Source organism: Emys orbicularis, chromosome 7 (genome assembly GCF_028017835.1).
Source record: "Emys orbicularis isolate rEmyOrb1 chromosome 7, rEmyOrb1.hap1, whole genome shotgun sequence".
Taxonomy (NCBI): domain Eukaryota; kingdom Metazoa; phylum Chordata; order Testudines; family Emydidae; genus Emys; species Emys orbicularis.
The window spans coordinates 53,614,909-53,636,176 of NC_088689.1; the positions used below are offsets into that span (position 1 = coordinate 53,614,909).

The following is a 21,268-nucleotide window of genomic DNA, read 5'->3' on the forward strand; positions in this document are numbered from 1 at the left end:
TGCAGCCTAGAGTGACTGATGGTTGCTTCTGAAACCTCATTGCTGGTTTAAAGCTGCTAGTTAAGTGATGTTTGCCAGTTCTTATGTTCATAGATAGTCTTGAACCTGAGTTTTCTGGGTGGCATTACAATGCACTATTTTGCCAATGTTTGTATTATTTAAATTTCCCCCCCAAAAAACTTTATTTATTCTTAGAAAAAGTAGAGTACAATACAGTTGTACAAACAAATGATCATTTATATGTAACTGAGCAAAAAATGTACAAAGATTTCAGACATGTCAAAATACATAAAAATAATTTAAAAAACAACATAAAATATAAAGAACATACAATGAAGGGAAAATAAAATGTCAGTTCAATGATCTTGTGTTTTCTTTCACCATCAGAAGTAACTGTCCCAAGGGGGAATCAAAGAGTCAGGAAAAAAAGATAGCAGCAAAAAGACGACAAGTGGACAGGAAAAGAAAGGTAAGAAAAGAAGAATAAAGGAAGAGAAAAATTGGTGTAAGTATAAGAGCCTTTAATAACCAAAAAGGTGACTGACACCATATGGAAAATGTGCCAGGGCCTATGAAATAATATCTTGTTGGAGATCTGAGGTGAGGTAAACCTGATCCTGATTAGAATTCTCAGCAGTAATCATCTTTGACTCATTATGATCATATTAATAATCTCATATGTCTATTTCTGAGATACAGTGGGTTTCAGTTCCAATTCCAAAGAGAAAAACTAAAGAGCTAAAGCTGTAAGTGCAGATTTTTTGAGGTAGGTTAAAATACGTGTATCATCATCCAGCACAGATATATGATGCACCGTAGGAAAACTTAAGGCAGAAGATATAAGGCTGTGTATCCCAGTCCAGAGAGATAGGTTGTTGTTTTTTGTTATTCCCTCTCCACAGAACAAATTACAATATTTCAGGGCAATTTCATCACCTTCCTCAATCCTGCACAGTTAGAAAATTTTGCAGAGTGATGACTTGTGGGGTTGCAATCGTATCTATTGAAGTTATTTTGTTGAAAACAGAGTGAAAGCAGTAATGACAACATGATGCTGTTACAAATATATAAGTCAGTTAGTACAATTCTGTTCCTGCTGTGGACAGAGCATTTGATGTCGGCCTCCTTAATTTGAAGAATAGAGAAGAAGGAGAACACTGAGGACAGGAGAAAGAAAAAGACTGCTCGGTAGAATGATTTTACACGGGCTGATTAAAACGATGAGAAATTATAAGCCAAGCAGCTTTAATTAATACTGTGATAGTTAAAGAATTGCAAATATATGGCATGAAATATCCTTAGGGTCCTTAAAGGAGAGAGATGCTGCAATATCTAACTGCAACTGAGTAAGATGAAAATGTCGTAATTTCCTAGCTAGCAGGAAATTAAGATTCCATGTACACCAGCATTATAACTGTGATTTGTGCCAGCCATGTTCTAGTCTCTTCAGATAAAATACATTTATGTTTTATAGTCCTCTTCATTATAGATAAGGAAAGATCGAAAGAGGAATTTGATGAGCAAGTTGTAATAGTGACAAGATGTGGCTTAACAGCCAATGTGTCAATCTCATCTTCTATAAGGGATGCAATACATTTCAGTTCTTGGCAAAGGAATCATTCTGTAAATAGTTGAATGAAGTCAATGACTAGTCTGAAGTTGCTAAGTCTCCTTAATGTGAAGATGTCACATAATTTGTTTTCTGTGATTAGTTCGCGCACACAGATAATTTTACAGGATTTCCATGGTTGACTTTTTTTATTCTTCTCAGTTTCAAAGTTTTAGTTATTCTAGAGTGTAACATTTGGTATGGAAAAAAGGGGGGTGGAGGGCTACAATGGCTCGGTGACTTTGAGGATAGCACAAGAGAATAGTTTTTCCAGGCGGATAGCTGAGTGCAAAAAGACATAGCTGATAAAGTATCGATGGAGCCTGCTAAGTCTATTAGCAGCTATGTTGGGTCATAATGATAATGAGCATTTGGAAACCATCTTTCAGACTGTCAAATAAATTGAAAAATAACCAAGACTTGATGTTGCAGGAAAGCCCTCACAAATTGACTGACCCAAATTATATTAGAGTTTGTTGAGCTTGTGAAACACACGAGTAGGAATTGTACTAAAAAGTTACTGGACTTAGGATGCTGTGACCCTCTGTACCTCAAATTAGCACGCTGGAACCACCATATTCACCACTGTGATGATATTATGATATGTGTTGTACAAAGTATACCATGTGAAGTATCATTTCAAAAGTCTTGATCTGTTGAACATTAATATCCTGTTTGATTGTATGTACCATCATTGTACGTGAAGTTATGAAGTACTGCTATATGTGTTACTGAAATATGTTGTGAGGTTGGGAACACCCACAACCAGCCTTTCAGTTACAACAAAGGAGTAGCCATCAACAGCCAGACAATGTCAATGGCCCATCAACACCCATCAAGAAAATAATCCACTATCCCAGAGACTTCTCAGAGAGATCACGTATGCAATGGAGACTGCTTGACCAATGGGGACTCCCAGACTCCTGCCTGATCCCCTAGTCACAGCAAGGATCTTTCCAGCAAGCTGGAAGACAGTATAAAAGAAGGGAAGTGACACCATCACTTGGCCTATCTTCCCCCCCGCACCCCGCCATCTCAACATCTGGAAACACATCTAGAAGACAGAAGCTTTGAACTAGGAAAGTTTGGTTCCAGGCTGTAAAGGGAGTCCAGTCTGTGCATTGGGAACTGAAACCTGCTTGTGCCATCTGTCAGAGTGAAAAAAGCTATTTGATTCAACTCTTGTTTAGACTAAAAGTTTAAGATTTAGAAAGCATGTTTACTTTTTAGTTTCTTAAGTTAACTATCTTTGACCTTTATGCCTACCCCTTATAATCACTTAAAAACTATCTTTCTGTATTTAATAAACATATTTTAATGTTGTATCCTTATCAGTGAGTTTGTGTAAAGTGCTTAGGAAATCTCAGCTCAGATTACAAGGGCTGGTGCATGTCTACTTTCCTATGAAGAAGTGGTGAACTAAATAACTAACTTACACTGGTCAGGCTTCTGACCAGTGCAAGACAGCATAGTTCTGGGGTGCGAGGATGGGGAGCTGGGGGAATTGGCTGCAGCCTCCCTATTGATGGTTCATGAGTAGCTGGGAAATCATTCATGTAACACAGTTGGGGGTGTCCATGCCTGTGTCTGTCTATGTAAGGGTTTGCAACTTGACATTAGCATCACAGTGTGAGGGCCAGCCCAGGTTGGTGGGTTTGGAGGACTCAGCAGTCTCACAGCCCAAGTTCCACCCTGGGGACCCCATCACAGAGACACTATTCATTTTCTGAATTTCTTTTCATAGAATCATAGAATCATAGAATATCAGGGTTGGAAGGGACCTCAGGAGGTCATCTAGTCCAACCCCCTGCTCAAAGCAGGACCAATTCCCAACTAAATCATCCCAGCCAGGGCTTTGTCAAGCCGGGCCTTAAAAACCTCCAAGGAAGGAGACTCAACCACCGCCCTAGGTAACGCATTCCAGTGCTTCACCACCCTCCTAGTGAAATAGTGTTTCCTAATATCCAACCTAGACCTCCCCCACTACAACTTGAGACCATTGCTCCTTGTTCTGTCATCTGCCACCATTGAGAACAGCTGAGTTCCATCCTCTTTGGAACCCCCCTTCAGGTAGTTGAAGGCTGCTATCAAATCCCCCCTCATTCTTCTCTTCTGGAGACTAAACAATCCCAGTTCCCTCAGCCTCTCCTCATAAGTCATGCGCTCCAGACCCCTAATTATTTTTGTTGCCCTCCGCTGGACTCTTTCCAATTTTTCCACATCCTTCTTGTAGTGTGGGGCCCAAAACTGGACACAGTACTCCAGATGAGGCCTCACCAATGTCGAATAAAGGGGAACGATCACGTCCCTCGATCTGCTGGCAATGCCCCTACTTATACAGCCCAAAATGCCGTTAGCCTTCTTGGCAACAAGAGCACACTGTTGACTCATATCCAGCTTCTCGTCCACTGTGACCCCTAGGTCCTTTTCTGCAGAACTGCTACCTAGCCATTCGGTCCCTAGTCTGTAGCATATGAGAAAGACTCTCTGTTTTCAATATATTTAAGTGATTAATTTGTAATGTAGACCACACTGACAGATGCACTTTAGAGGTCAGGGACCAATACATTACTTGCTTAGTTATTCAAAAGGGACAGAGAATAATCTAATTAAAAGTCCAAAATGGTCATTAGTTTGGATTTTTCACTCATTTTACTGACTAAAAGGCTTCTAAAGGCAATATTAGTGTCCAAAATATTACGTATAAACTATTGTGGATCAGTAAGAAACAGTAAGAAATATCACTAGTGCAAAATACACACTTCTGTTTAATGGGCCCAGTTGTGATGCATCCAGAGATTTGTGGAGGTACTCTAGTATTCATGACCAGGGTAAAAGGACTGGCCACTAAAAATCATTGGAACGATACATTGCAGAAAATCTAGTCAAAGTTAGAAGAGATTGTCTATAAATTCTAGAAAATCTACTCAGTGAAGAAAGATCAAATATAATTTCCCCAAAGTTAGAAGTAATCAAGGCCATTTAAATGTTTCTGAATGTCTTTTTCTTTTGAGCATTAATAGACTATAAATGTGCATCCTAGTGGAAGATTCTGCCATTATGGTGCAGATATAATTTTTTTCTAATATCATCACAGGCAAATCTTCCTTTCCAAAAAACAGTTTGTGGTTACCAGTACATTAATTATTTACTTATACTGTGTTGTAGCTGTGTTGGTTCCCAGATATTAGAGAGACAAGATGACCTGAAGAAGAGCTCTGTGAAAGCTCAAAAGCTTGTCCCTCTCACCAGCAGAAGTTGGTCCACTAAAAGATATTATTTCACCCACCTTCTCTCTATAATAATTTATATCATTTAAATATCGGAGTACTTGATTGCTCCAATGTACATGAAAAACAATAGGCTCACCTGAACCCAGGAAACACCAATGTGTTTCTAAGTGGAAGAGAAAAATGCTTTGAGGAACTGGCAAATATCAGTACTTCATCCTCAGGTGAAGTCAAGATAACACACAGCCTTTGGGTCATGCTGGACTCAGTACTGACTCTGGAAGCACAAACTGCAACAAGTTACTAAAAGTGGTCTCTCCCCTCTCCAGGTAGCAAGAAGACTCCATCCATTCCTCAGGTGAATTAGCCAAGGTGGTTTCTGCACTTATCACCTTGAGAATATTTCCCTCTTCCTGGGCCAAGATAAGAAGTTCACAAAGAAGCAGGAGTTGGTGTAGAGTTCAGCCTACTGAGTGGATCATACCATTCATGTTATGCCAGTGCTCTTCAGCATGAACTGATTTAATCCTGGATTCACTTCAAGTGTCTAGAACTGATTTACAAAACCCATTAATGAGATACGGTCATACTATCCGAAGGATTGCCTCTTTTGTTTGACAAGCCAGGGAAACTCATTGCTCAGTACCCTGTGACTAGCAGGGCCAAGTTTAATCTTCAGGGAACCAGAGACTTACCCCCTTCAGCTGCTCTGTTTTTCAAAAGGGATAGAGAATAGTCTAACTGAAAGTCCAAAGTGGTCATTAGTTTGGATTTTTCACTCTTTATTTTACTGATTTAAAAGGAAGTACTTCTTCACACATAGCATAGTCAACCTGTGGAATTCGTTGCCAGGGTATGTTGTAAAGGCTAAAACTAATACAGAATTCAAAAAATAATTAGATACGTTTATGGAGGATAAGTCCATCAGTGGCCATGTGCAGGGGGTCCCTAGGCCTCTGACTGCCAGATGCTGGGACCGGATGACAGGGGATGGATCACTTCATAATTGTTCTGTTCTCATTCCCATTGAAGCCTCTGGCATTGGGCACTGTCAGAAGACAGGATACTGGGCTAGTTGGACCATTGCTCTGACCCAGTATGACCATTTGTATGTACTTATGCTCATACAAGACTCTGGAACACTCTTCCAAAAGTGATCGAGAAAAATCCAACTCTCACCATTTTCAGCTCACATTGCAAGTCACATCTTTGCCAAAGCCTTCCAAAAAGCAGAAGAGAAGAAAAATCCAACAGTGTGCTCAAAGTTAGAAGCTGTTAATTAAACTACAGAGTTGGATAGTATATTGACTGCCCCAGTGGGACAGATTTTACTGTTTTCTGTAATCCATGCGCAGTATTTATACTTTATAGTGATTGGCACCATAGAAATGCTGATGATAATATGTAGATACCTGCATTGATAGCCTCAAACTTAGTCTTTCTGAAATCAACAACACTAACAACTCCATTATCCTTCCTGTTTCCCACATCTGCAACCCTGGTGTCATATTTGACACCTCTTTCTCCTCCTCCCCCATATTCTGTCCCTTCATAACTCTGAAATATCTTTCTATTTAACATTATCAGAATATTCTCTTTTCACTATCCCAACTACTTGCACTTGCATCCTTGGGGGACATTTTTCACCTTGACTACAGGAACCTACGCCTCTTCATCAATCCCATTTCTCACTTCATCTTCTAGTGCATCCAAAATGCTCCTTCTACCTAATCCATCTGGGAATTTATACAATAATGAGAAGTATGGTATCTGAGTGCTTGCTAAAGTCACCTTCGTGTCGGGTTGATCTGACGTTTTTATGCCATCTCCTTGAACCACTTTACTTGCTTCCTGCATTTTACTTCATTAAATTCAAGCTCCTTGTCCTCTTTTTCAGGGCCTTACATAATCACAATTTTCATTTCCTTCTACCTCATTCCTGCTCCTTATACTTCTCCAAGACCTTTCATTACTGATTCCTTCATCTCCTCCTCCCATTCTCAACTTTGTCCCTTCATCCATTCTGCAACCTACATCTGGAAAAGTCTTCCACATTTTTCCATGCAGCACCCTCTCTCTACTAAAATTAAAACCAACTTCTTGCAGGACTCCACCCTCCTTGTTCTCTTTCCCAGTTTCTCCACGCACACTCTCACTTTCTTGATCTGTTCTCCTGTGTCTTGTCTTAGTTTAATTTGTCTTGTTTACCCCTTCCCTGGAAGTGCTTTTGGCTCAGACTTGAAACCACTTACTCCCACACATCTGCTTATTCCCACAGATGAGTGATCTTCCTGGAGTAAAGCTGTACCATACATCCATCTGTTCTCTGAGTCTGCTGAAGTATTTTAGAGATTTGTATGTGGGATGTTAAGACCCTGAGCATTCCAAGAGAGAAAGTTAAGGGCAGCCATAATTTAGAACAGTAAAAGCCTAAAACACTATATTTCTGATTAAGAAAAGTCAGATAGGGGAATGATGAAAGCTGTAAGAATTCCAGTTAAAGACACAGAAAAAGAAAAAGAAAATAAAGGGAAGCAGGAGCAAAGGAAGCAGAACATTAAAGATCAGAGAGACAGGAATGGGAAATAGAAATAAAATAGAGCTTGGGGTATCTTGAATTAAATCAGTGACTGACCTTATCTAACACTTACTTTACCTTTTCTGTTTTTATTTCTGATTTTTGGGTATATGCTCATTTAAGTATACAAAGCTTTATGCATTGGACTCCCTGAACATTGAGAGGCGAATACACCCAGAGTATGTCACACCCAAATATGGCTAATATTAGTGGACTTTGAATAGTTACCACCTTTGTCCATGATCCTGCAAGATATTCCGCAAAGGTGAGGAGGTCCCCCTACGTGGAGCTCCTTACAGGGTATGCGCCTTAATTAGCAATGTTATTGTGGAGTAGGCTTCCATAGTTCTAGTGGGGATGAGGTCTACAGTGTACTAAGGGAAAGACTAAAGCTGTGCATCAAAAATATAAATGCATCTGTCTTTATAGGCAAAGCTATTTGTCCTCACTGTGCATGCTCTCCAAATGCTATACTGTGCTAAGCAAAATGGATACAAAATTTCCATTATCAAAAGGCTCCCTTTCAGCAATATACATCGTGGAGTTGTGTGCAAGTGACTTCACAGGTTTGTCCCACAAGCATGATATGGATGTTTATTACTGAACACTTTGCGGATGAATTAAAATGGGTGAAGAGGAAACACAGAGAATGGAAGCTTATTGACAAATATTTGATAACATTACAGACTGCAACATTTATTTTCAGATTCCATATGCCACAATTGTTTATATGTAGTAGGCATGTCAATTATTGTAATACTCCTAGAAATTAAGATTGGAATTGATGGGCTTTGTATTCTTTTCTAGCAGTGATGCTGCTTGCTCCTATTAGTTGCTTGTAACAAATATCTGTTCAAAATGTAAGAATCTGCAAGTCTCTCAATGTTTAAAAAATTCCCAGAGGTTAGCTTGTTAAACTTTTTAATTGATGCAAATAGATACAGGCTTCATGCAAGATAGCTCTGCGTATGGACTGCTTAGTCTACCATAATGTTACTATTAATTACTTTGTACTGTTGCAAGAAAATGTTTGCAAACAAGTCATTCCAAATGGATTTTTCTAGGTAAAATATTTTATATGAAAGGCATTTGCTCAGAAAAGTCATTAATTTTTTTTTTAAAGGTTCCAAAAAGAAAGTTGTTAAACAGTGTTGGTGGCTGGCTGGTGTACTGTATTAATAATGGGATAATTAATTTTTAATCACTACGTCACCTGTTCAAATTTGATCTAGATTGGTTGTAACCAAAAATTGTTGCCATCTGGTGGCAGTTATGTAGAATGAGCTGGTGGTCACAGCCCACTAGACAAGGGTCCAAATCACAAAAACATCAGTTGGTGCCAATTAGTATCCTTGCTGTCAGTCTTAGCAGAGAGGCTAAGGGCATGGTGTCTCAGCTACTCTCTTACCCCTAAAGCTGGTCTCTCCAGGTCAGGGTTGAGGCACATTGGTGGGACAACGTAGGGAAGTTTGCACTGCTGCTGCCCATGCTGTAACTGCTCTATAAATAAATAGAGGACTTTAGTCTCCAGGGCTGTCAATTTGGCACCTTCCATGAAAGTCACATTTAAAAAAAATCATAAACTTCATGAAATAATTTAGTATCTCCAATCAAAATAAAGTGAGTGTATTTGTACGAGAGCACCTAAAATCCCACAGCTTCCATTTGCTCTCTGTATTTTGTGTTTTCTACTCTTAATTGTGATAAGAATAAAAGTTATGGACCTCTTTTGGAGTTTCTTGATGACAACGGTTGCTGTTCCACCACAACTCCAGCGCTGCCACCAAACACGCAAGAAGAAGGCCTACTGCTAAAATGCAGAAGACGCCTGCAAAACTGTGAAGCTTCAGTGCCTTGCCATCTGTCTGTGCATTGGTGTGGCTGTTCAGGTCACAACGTCCCATCCGTGGCCACCATTTCTGTTTGAGTACATCCAAGTCTCCAGTGTCTTGTAATTCTAAGATCCTGCAGAAATTTTAAAACACAGCCATTATTTCAGTTGATTTCTGTATATTGTGTATGCATTTATCAACAACTCTGCAGCCCTGGAATCCTTATATTACAATTGGGCTGCAGGAATGATCTTTCTACAGGGATTCAGCGTTAGTCAGTGGAATTCTGTATTTAGGGCAGAACATCTCCAACAGGACTGGTGTAATGCTACAGTTGCAGGACTTTCTCGCTCTCTGTCTATAATAAACCAGTGAGGTATATTTCCTGCATATCAAATATTCATATACATTTTCCTCAAGCATTGAAGTGGTTGTGAGAGTGCCACTTTCACAAGCATAACTTTCAGTAAGTAATAAGTTTGATAAATATCTCCTAGTCAAATGTAATTTCATCCAACAAGCATCTACCTGGGAAAGGGTGAAACTAGCTACTCTTTTATACCAAACTTCATTCAGTATATTCCAGTCCAGAGCAGCCACAAGATTTCACAGATCAGCTTTAGAAATAAGTGTGACTTTCAAAAACTGCTCTTAATAAGCAAAGCTTTAGCTAGGGCTTTACCTAAAATTTTGACTTTGCTCAGATTTCCAGTAGATTATAATGGTTATTCAAGAAGAAACAGCTCATGAAAGACTCAACCTTCCCACCCATATATGGTCCATCATAATAATTTCAAATTATATTTGAAACAAGCATGTAACCATTTGCACAGTACTTAATACAAAATGGTTTAAGCAGCAATAGAGTTGCTTATTTCTGCTTTGAGCTATAGCAAATGCAGTTCATTCAAAAATATTTTACTACAATGCTGTTACTTTACGCTTGAACTAGTATGTTAACAATTACTAATTAATCATTGTTTCCCATTTGTGAAATGTCCCTTCTCTCCATGAATGATTCATTTGGGGTCTGGTTTGACAACTGCCTTTGCTATTTAATAACAAGTTTTCCTTTCGAGGCAGCTTTGTCTCTGGTTATCACAAGAATTCAGGCCGACTGAATATAAAAGGCTTCTTTAAGAATAATCCACACAGACAGAAAGTTTGTCTTGGCTTTCTGCATGTAGCTGTGTGCTCAGCCACTTTCTACTAAGGCCGCATGTATCTACACCACCATGCACACGTTTGTTTTAGCATAAGGAGAAAGTATATATGTATAGTTTTAAAAGATACTGATAGACTGGGATCACTGAATTGTGATAGACACAGTAGAGTCACTCTCTTCCTGAACCCATGCAATCACTCAATAACTATTATTTGCCCATTATATAATGATACATAATAGACAGCATTGCTTTTCTCATATGGATCAATGCTCCTCCCCGTCTAAAGACTAAATTGTGGCTTTGACACAAGCCCTGAGTTTCACTGCCCCCAAAGCAGCCTGGGAAATAGATTGTGACTCAGAGAGTTACAATCTCGTTCCCAGTTTACCCACTGCTCTGGGGAATATATCTGGCACAGCATGGGCTGCCCAGAATGTTGGGAGCACAGGCAATGTTCCACCCATTTCCAGCTCCCTCCTATCTACCCCCTGACCACATGCACAGGAGAGGAAGTAGCTGCTCTGTTGAGGTTGCTCCCCACCCCTCTGCCCTATGCTACTATAAAAGGAAGAGAATTCAAACAACTGATTTCAAAAGATAGAGATTCATTTAATAAACACACATTGCCAAAGTTAAGTAGCTGTGAACATGAGCTTCTTTGTTGCAGAGAGGAATCCTATGAAATAAGCATGGTTTTGCCTTACCTTTGGGAGAAGAGATCCCTGTAGGGACTGCCATGCTGGAGTGCTATCCCATATCCTTTACTACTGATGCTGTTTCCAATGACCGTCACAGAACACTCATCATCTGTCAGGGCTGCATATTCCACCACTGTTACATCCCACAAAAAAGCATAGTTGCCTTTCTTTGCCTGCAAATGCACCACAAATAAAAATAAATTATATAGTTGATCTAGGGCTTAAATGGGTCTCAAAGTCATGCTGAGCCTTTCATTGACCAGTGCTGACATTTCGTTAGTTCATAACAACATTTTAGACCTCTAACATCTTCAGACACTTCATAACAACAGTTCCTCATTTACTTCATACCCACCTTAGAGCACTCCCATTGTTTCAATAAGCCAGAGTGGTGCAGTAGGCTGGGTCCAAGGCTTCTTGTGTGTGACATGGCTAACTTCAGGCCTCATATTGGTCTTTTAAATAATTATAACTATTAATAATGAATCAAAGACATCACCTTCAATTATATTACTTGATATGGTTTTCCTAGGATTAGTAAAAGCATATTAATTCTTCCACTTCTACACAGTTACACACCTGGGCAGATACACTGTAAGCACTATGGTATGTTCTAGCAGTCACAGCCACCAAAATGGCAGCTCACCAAAAGCAAAAAGAAAACCCTTTGAAAAGAGTTGCCCTAATCTGCAACAAAAGGCAGGATAAAATTTTTAGAGACCAATTTTCTCCCTTAGCATGGAAGAGAAGAGTCACCAGATTCTCCCACTAGTTTTATTTGTGACCAATATTGACTTATTTTAGTACACACCTATACAGCTGTCCTCAAATGTCAGCCTTAATTGGATTCAAACCAATGCCTGAGTGCAGTGCGCATGATGAATGTAAATCACTTTACTTAGCATAAGATGTAAGAAATGTCTCTGGATGGGGATTTTAATAAAAAAAAATTCATCACTTTGCTTGGTTAAAGTAATAATTGATTTCCTAATGTATTTAAGTAATATGTTTTTTAAGTCTCTAGTGAACATACAAAGCACAGTGGAACAGATGGGCTGGAGAATCTAATGCAAATAAATGAGTAATCATAGATGCAGGCTTCCAAGACTTAATTTTTTTAAGTTTGGGTGATTTGTCTTTTCTCATCAAGTAAAAAGAGTTGGCAAGGCAGGAAGCTGACACTCTACATATATTTGTTTACAAGATTAGCTCCTCAAGCACCCTCAACTAATGGCCTCATTTCTGACCATAAGCAGTTCCCAGTGGTTCTTTTCTATCTCCATGTAAGTTCAGTCTTGAACTGACCTAGAAGACAAGACTCTCTCAGTTGTTTTATATCAGCTGCTGCCTACTGGAGTCTGGGCTAGGAAATTAAACCCATTTCACTTTAGCATGCTTGGCTCTCAATGATCACAGTACATTGAATGGAAGGGATAGCTCAGTGGTTTGAGCATTAGCCTACTAAACCCAGCATTGTGAGTTCAATCCTTTAGGGGGCCACTTAGGGATCTGAGACAAAATCAGTACTTGGTCCTGCTAGTGAAGGCAGGGGGCTGGACTCAATGACCTTTCAGGGTCCCTTCCAGATCTAGGAGATAGGATATCTCCATTTATTATTATAACTCCTTGATGGCTATTCAAACAGGACAAGAAACCAAATGTTGGTGAGTGGCCCTCCAGTGAAAAGAATCCAAGCAACCAGAAAGGAAACTCCCGCTACCTCTCATCTGCCCATATACCCCTACCTTTTAGCACATTATCTCAGGCCAGAAAATCAGCCCCAGACAAACAGTATATCCCATCACACCAAACAACTACAATAAGGCAGCAAAATAACAAATGAATATGCTCAATTGGCTAAAATAATTCATTCATGTAACATGCTTTGAGAGGCTAGGATGACTGTTGCTGTATTAGTACAAAGTATTTTTATAGTCCCAAATACAGCATGGGCTATTCAGATAGGAAGGACATGAACGCTATTTGATCCTGTGCCAGCATCGTGAAGTAAGCCAGAGAGTGACACATCTTATTATTAATTATTATTATTATTATTATTTAAAACAGTCCAGAAAACACCAGTTCCTAAAACGGCATCTCTGAGGTATGACACCACACCAAAGCAACCCCTCAAAATATTAGTATGTCTGACATTTCATGCACATCTGCCTACATTCCAAGTGGGCAGAGAGAGTTTGATGTGAATGGGGAAGGAATCAAGGATGAAGTTATCCCATGAGATATCCCATATGGCTGGAAACACAAAAATCTGTTTCTGAAAACACGTACAGCCATCTATGCGTGTATTGAATAATCCTCTACCCCCAGCCATTGGTGTTAGTTACAAACCTGTTCATATCAGTCTCTGTCCTACCTGTGAATATGCTTGTATCTTTCCTGACTGTTCCAATTTCATGTTAGCAGGAGTGTCCATTATAGGACCATACTTCCATATCTATGATAGATCTGACAGGATTTCTGGTTCAGGGCAATATGCATCTTTTATAACCACATCCACTGTTCTACATAACAGCCTACTTGTGTATTTTAAGCCAAAGCTCCATAATAAATAATGCACCTGCTTTGCAATATAAAGATGCAATTCTGCTGCATATATGTGCAATTACACAAGAGGCCAGAAGGGACTGCTATGAAATAATCTGGTATCCCCCAACACAGAATTTAGTCAAAGTGTGTAGAGCAATAAGGCAAAAAACAGGCTTAGTGCTAATGGAGAGATGGGACTCATAAAAGATGGACTCTGAGACACAAGATATGTCAGTCTTGTTTTCTTCTAGTTTTCACATCTGTATGTATTTGTTGCTTCAGAGCTGATCTGCAGACAGCTGTCTTGAGCTTCCAGTCTTCAGAAGAGGAACAGAGCCAATATCTATACTAGCATACTCTTATTTGTCCCAGGGCTGCTTGGGGAAACATTAACTTCCACAGGGATTCCATTTCCATTACAAGGCAATGCCTGGAGAATCATGCAGCTATGGCCTCTATTACGCAAGCTTCCCTGGATCTCTATTTTGCCCAGAGAAACTTCCCATTACTGAGTTACAATTGGTGGGAAGCCTTTTGACAAGGTCAGTCTCTCTCTGCTGTTTATGATATTGCTATCCCGAGTTATGATTTGAGACTATGAAACAGTAAATAAAGTCCACCAGGCCTTTTTGTATCAATTATATATTTTTGTGACATAACCAATTCTGCCCAGTGCCATCAGAACTGTATAGCATTATTTCTCTGATATCCTCAGGATTTTAGCATAAACAGAAGTCTGCGTTTTAAACCCTTAATTATGCACACTTCTCAACCTCCAGAAATCCTGGAGGAGGTAAGATTGTTTTCTTTCTTTGATTGCCAAAGAGAGAGGTCCCAAAGATCTCTTTTTCCATGGGGATGATTTTCTCTTCTGCCATTTCTTCTACTTTCATAATATTTGCTTCTTTAAAGAATGGAGATTCCTTTCTCTTAGTATTTATATTACATAAAAAGCTTCCCGTGTGACCAAATATTTGGCTGCAGTCTAAATTCAGCACACTTCAAATCCATGTTAACATCCAATATGACAGGGAGGCAGTATCATTTGTGCAATTTAAAGAGGGGCTGTCGCACTGGAAAAACTTAAAAATATATTCAATATAGTTACCTTTCACATGCTTTTCATTAGGAATGTGTGAAATGAGCTGGAGAAAATAAGAACTGACATGAACCATCACCCCAAACCCTAACTGAACCTTTTGTTACTCTTTGAATAAGTCCTGTTAACTTTTGTTTTCATTGCATTTTGGACTTCTTGACATTTTCAGGTCCAAGCCAGTAGCAGAAAGGGAGGGGTCAAAGTGCCACAATTAAGGCTTTTTTCATGGTATTTGGGACCCAACATGAAATCTGGAAGTGCTAGGGGCAGCTGTCAGTGGAAAGATATATGTGTGTATAGACGGTGGAAGGAAGGGGGCAGACACACGAGGCAAGAAAGGGGCTAGGGTTCTTTGGAGGAGCAGGAAGTGTGAAGTGGAGTAAGAAATACCCTAAAACGTATACATTGGGGATTGGGATTTGAATTTGACCGAGTCACAAATATTATGCCCCTGATTGGAGTCCCAGGGTGCATGCAGGTAATACAGCAAAACTAGACGGAGCTAAACTAATAGCTTGGTTAAACTATGGTGGTAGCGGTGATGGTGGTGTTTTTTCCCCTCTGCCCATAAAACAGGCTTTCTAATGGAAATCCAGCAGATGCTAATAGAATGGGACAACTGCCCTGGCTAGCAAGGAAAGAGGTATGGTGCAGACTAAGAGGGTAAAGAGGAAATTTGAAGGGAAAAAACCCCAAAGTTATATAAACAAAATTTCTTCTTTACATTCATCAAAATGGGCTTATCAGACTCCCAGGATATAAAAGGGAAAATCAAAGAGGATAAGGAGAGTGCAGAGAAGGACTAAGTAATTGCTTTCCATTATTCCTCATTATAGAAGAAGACTGGAAAAAGACCTGTCACAGAGCCCTTGTTTATTAGTAGTGAAGTGAGGCTTTTTTAGAGAACAGATTGAAACAAGAAATGATGAAACAACTTAACTTTCAAATAAATACCCAGGTGTGGCTGGAATTCATCTGAAACTTCTGATGAAACTGACACATGAAGCATCTTGAATTACAAACAATATGGCATTCATCATTACAAGACATACCACTTCTTCGAAAAGCTAATGTACTGGCAGACAGAAAGGTCACCAACATTGCACCCATCTCTATAGTGTACCAAAGAAATGTAGAGGAGTTCGCTTTATTCTGGTACCAGAAAATAGATCAGAAAATCCATAAGGATAGAACTATAGAGCACCAAGCTTGGTATCAAAGAATAGCAAACAATCATGAGTTATATAAGGAAACAACTAGCTTATTTAACATGTAACTATATGAAAGAGTTAACAAAATAATGGATAAAGAGCCAGTGGATATTTAGGCTTTCAAAAGGCATGTGCAAGAGACTATTGAAGCAATTTTGTAATTTCTGGGATTGAGAGGTAAAGCGCTACCATGGATTATAAAAGGTTTCAGAGACAGGAAGCAAAGAGTAGAGATAAATGGTTGATATTTAGCATACAGAGAGGCTAATAGTAAAGTGCCCCAGAGATCAGTTTGAGGACAGCTATTGCTTTATCTGAAGGTGTGAATTGTGAGGTGGCATCATTATTGATGACAGAGAATGTAGATTGGTCAAGAGAACAGGAGGGCTGCCAGGAATTCCAGAGGACCTATGAAAATGCATATGTTAACTGGACAGCATAATGGTATATATGAACAAAGGCCATGTACATTGGAAAAAATAATCTAAACTATTCCTATGCACCAAAATTTTGAGTGAAGTGTTGTAATATCTCAGGAAAAACATTGATATGTGGACTGCTCAGAAAAAAAATAAAAGCCTAGTTCAATATTCAGTGGTGATTTTAAAAATTAACAAGATATTAGGAGGCTGTAAAAAGGGGAGAGAGAACAATATAGAAAAATATTATAATTATAAATTATATGTATAATATTATATTATACATCCTTGCCTTAGATACTGTATTCAGTTTAGATCACCTCATTGCCAATAAAACATAGCAGAAATAGAAAAGATTCAAAGAATGGCAATGAGAATTATTAGAATCAGGAGAAGGAAGGGTTCCAACAGGGAGAGCTTTAAAAGATTATTGCTATTTAGTTTGGAAAGGAAAAGAGTAAGAGCAGGGGTGGGCAAACTATGGTCCGCGGGCCACATCCGGCCCGCGGGACTGTCCTGCCCAGCCCCCGAGCTTCTGGCCCAGGAGGCTAGCCCTCGGCCCCTCCCCTGCTGTTCCCCCTCGCCTGCAGCCTCAGCTCGCTCGCTCCGCCACCGGTGCAATGCTCTGGGCTGTGAGGTCCTAGGGCAGCGCAGCTGCAGAGCCTGACTTGGTCTCCATGCTGTGTGGTGGCGGCAGCAGCGTGGCCCGGCTCCAGCCAGGCGGCGCGGCTGTAGCGCCGCCAGCCACCAGTGCTCCAGGCAGTGCAGTAAGGGGTCAGGGAGCAGGGGGGGTTGGATAGAGGGCAGGGGAGTTCGGGGTGGTGGTCAGGGGGTGGGGGGGTGGATGGTGGTTGGGGGGAAAACAGGGGGTTGAATGGGGGCAAGGGTCCCAGGGGGGCAGGGGTGGGCAGGGGCAGTCAGGGGCAGGGGTTCCGGGGGGGGGGCACTCAGGAATGAGAGTAGGGGTTGGATGGGGTGGCGGGGATCTGGGGGCAGTCAGGGGACAGGGAGCGGGTGTGTGTGGATGGGGCAGAGGTCCCAGAGGAGCCGACAGGGAACAGGGGGGTTGGATGGGGCAGGAGTCTGGGAGCGGGGGCAGATAGGAGGTGGGGACCAGGCCACTACCCCCTCCCCTAACAGGCCCTCCATACAATTTACGAAACCCGATGCGGCCCTCAGGCCAAAAAGTTTGTCCACCCCTGAGAAAGAGGGTTTATTATGTCTACATCTAAAATAATGAACAGTATAGAAGGAACTTATCAGGTCATCCTATTTATCCTACTCCTATCATGAACAGATGCTCAAAATAAAAAAGGCAACAATGCGAAATGTCTAAATATTCCATGATTCTCCAGGATATTCCACAGGATATCATGCGGGCAAATAGCTTTCTAAGCTCCACAAAGGGATTAAAAATGTATATGATTAAGAATAGTGTTTTCAGTTGCATTACCTAGGATAAAATTATAGGAGCTACCAAACTTCATGTTTCTTGGTGTACACTGATCAATAACTGGAGTGAGAAGGAAATTTTCCCCACATAACACTATTGCTGAATTAGTTTTATTATGTGGAATCTGTACCAGTATTCCCATTTTCAATACTGTATTATATGGACCATTGTTACCATGAGAGACTTTTGAATCCGTAAGACCAAACTTACAGTCCAAATCAACTCTCCTCACACATCTTTGGAGTTAAACGAAACATCACTTGACTCTCTGAGTGCAAATCTGAAATACATTTGTGTCATTGAGTGTTTTGCAATGCTTAGATACCCTTTGTGTGGTTGCCATCAATGTTTTTAGAAACTGTGCCTTGAGACAATGGTAGATGGTCACTATGGATGTACAGACCATATCTTTTATGAAAAGATGCATTTTCCATGGCAACAGAAATGCATGGAAGCTTTCAGAACCCTCTTTAACTTTATCTTTTTGTTTTGAGCTGCTTAAAGAGTTCAAATTGCAGAAGCAGATAGGAAATTCTCAGCTAGATTAATAGAGGTGAGTCGAATAGGGCAAAATTGACATGTCTAACACTTATCTATAGAAAAACCCAGACTCTCTCACATTGCTTCTCACTGCAGTTGGCATTGCTTTTCTTAGAAATGCACTGGTAACTAATGTCCATTTTATAATCCAATATAACTGAAAGATATGGGGAAACTGAGAAGAGTCACAGAAATTTGGGTTTCAGGGAGAAGTCATATTTTTTCATTGTGCTGACAAAAGTCCTTGCTCTGAAAGATGCACTAGAAATATTTGTGGTTTTGTGCTATGGAGAAATTTAGATTTTACAATGAAAAAATTAGAGTTTGAAGACTACATTTACATTTCACTTTTGTGTTCTAGGAAATGTATACTGATTAAAAGTCCAGTTTCATTGGCTAACACTGATTCTCTTTAAAAAAAATACAATTTCTAGACGTGGTATTTGACATGAGCAACTTGTCTGTTTGTTCAAGGAGCTCAATGAGTTGCGAAGAAAGACATTTAAACTAGAAACACCGTATTTTATTTGACAATTTTATTAAATATTAAGCCTGATTTAGTAAATGTTTAATCAAATGGAAACACAGGTCAGCTATGGGACTGCAGAGAAACTGGATTATAGTCAATGTTATTTGATGGAGTCGATCAAGTTTTATATATATCACACCAGAACATTAAAATCAGAGTTAATTTGACACAGTTATTATCATATAAATTTGAGCCACTTCCCAACGCTACACTGAATCCCAAAGTTACTCTAATTGGTATTCTAAACAGTTTGCCAATCTAAAGCTAAAACCTGAGGCTTAAGTAAATCTAACTATAATAAATGGAAGCCCTTAATAGGTTTATAAAATATGGATATTTACAGCCTTACTGTTGTTGAATATATTATGACATAATACGAGTGATATAGGGAAAATACATCCTGCATTTTTCTACGGTAAATGATTTAAATTTTTTTTAAACATCAATGCATGTGACAGAGTGCTTATCTATATTTCGTGTATTTATTTTTATTATTTTTTCATGCTGAGAAAGCCTCATAAAATAGATGTCTCATTTCCATACAGATCCTAAGCAGTTATAAAATCATACACCAGCACACTTTGTTACATGCATATAATGAGGGACAGTACATATAAAAGAAGGCGAAATGGTGATTGGGCCAAGGGCAGGGCATTTGGCAAAGTCAGCCTTATATTTTACAGTGGTTACAGGTTGAGGCAAAACCCACAAACTGTGGGGAAGCCACACACAAAAAAATAGCTGAAGTTTATAGCAAAAGGACTTGACCCAGGGAAACCATTACTAGTACAATAATATTCCTACGAGAGAGAGAGAGAACAAGCCTGATCGAAGGGTCATAGTAGTCAGTGAGAGGCTTTGCATTGACTTCAATGGGCTTTGGATCAGGCTTCAGGCAGGATTTATTCTTCTTCTGCCTCATGCTGTCTTAGGCACACAGTGCGCACTCACTCAGTCTTTCGCAGGCAGAGCAGGGTCAATAGCTCCCAACTGCAACAGAATCCTGCTCAATATCGTTAGTGGCAGAGCTCAGAGAATCATTTTCAAAGAACATGTTATCTGACAGGTGTAGCCTCACTTTATTCTCCCAGGATCTCTCTGAGAGCTCAGCACCATTTCCTAGAACTGATTTGTCATCTGAAAGAATCTGTGGATTTTTTTTTTAATTCTCTGGACTGACTGATCCTGACTAGTTCTCAATGGGCATGTAAATGTCACTATTTGAGCTGGGTTGGTTAGATGTGAGGAGTCGAACAAATCACATGATATTGTTTATGTTCTGTGCTTGGACAGCATGCAAGTACTTCCAGCCAAAATGTTAGTGTTTGTGAAACTAGAATTTGGTTTGTACAAATTCTTGTACATGCAAACATGAAATCCACATTTGTGCCAAAAACTAGATTGCACTTATATTTGCAGCAAGTAAACGAACAAACTGGTGCAAACAAATTTATTTTAAAATTCCACACATTTTACAGGGAATTTGTTGCAATGTACATATAAATTCTACTTTTATATGTATTTAAAGGGTTACCCAAAATAGCTTCATATGTAAAAGGTGAAACTGGTGTCTCCTTTGCTATTTGACAGTAGTGGTTTCAGAGTGACAGCTTTAATAACAAAAGTATTTGGAGGTAGAGCTTAGAGACAGCTTTGGGAACAGTAGTCTTGGGTGAACCAGTGGAAAGAGAAACCTCTGCATGATGGATGCAGCTGTTCAAACAGAACTGCAAATGCTGGAGTTCTGAGAGTGGAATTACATCTGTGATATTTTATTTGGTGGCTGCTCCTTTTGCCACCAAAATCTGTTCAAGACATAAATACTTGTTAATCAATTTGATTAGGAATAGAGTATTTCTGCTTGCGCATCCACACTTATTTTTCCCTAACAACGGAATATCCCTTGCCTGGAGTCCATTCTTTCCCATCAACTCAGCCTGTGACGTTTTAAAAATCTGAAGATTTTAATTTTTCTCTTTGAGCGTCTAGAAAAATAAACATAAAACATTTGGAAAAGTAAAATAATATAGAAAAGTCTACATATTAGTGTCAGCTTTTCAAAAGCATAAAGAACTTGTAACACAGTTGTGGGCCCAGAGATACCGGTTTTCAGTTTACACCAAAAGAAACTGACCAATGATTCTACATTTATAATATTTTATTTTAAAAAATAAAAAGACTGATAAAAAGGAGACTATGATATTCCTCTAAAGAAAGTTTTAACTTTTATTGACTTCCTGTGCATCCTGTCTGCTGTAATTTACTTCTGATTCACATTTGTCATTCACTTTCTGACCATGCAGAGCTACAGCATGGGAAGCAGCACAAGAAATGTGTGTATGCATGCATGCATGTAC

At 39.5% G+C, this 21,268-nt stretch overlaps 1 protein-coding gene across 1 annotated transcript in view; it reads right to left on the bottom strand.

Annotated features, from left to right (window-relative positions):
• GRID1 (glutamate ionotropic receptor delta type subunit 1) overlaps window positions 1-21,268 on the bottom strand; it is an 827,754-nt gene that overhangs the window by 14,797 nt on the left and 791,689 nt on the right. Inside the window, exons 14-15 of the mRNA XM_065407849.1 lie at window positions 11,120-11,286; window positions 9,142-9,382 (exon numbers count right to left, since the gene is read on the bottom strand). Of these exons, the coding sequence (XP_065263921.1) occupies window positions 9,142-9,382; window positions 11,120-11,286 (408 nt within the window). The remainder of the gene's footprint in view (window positions 1-9,141; window positions 9,383-11,119; window positions 11,287-21,268) is intronic.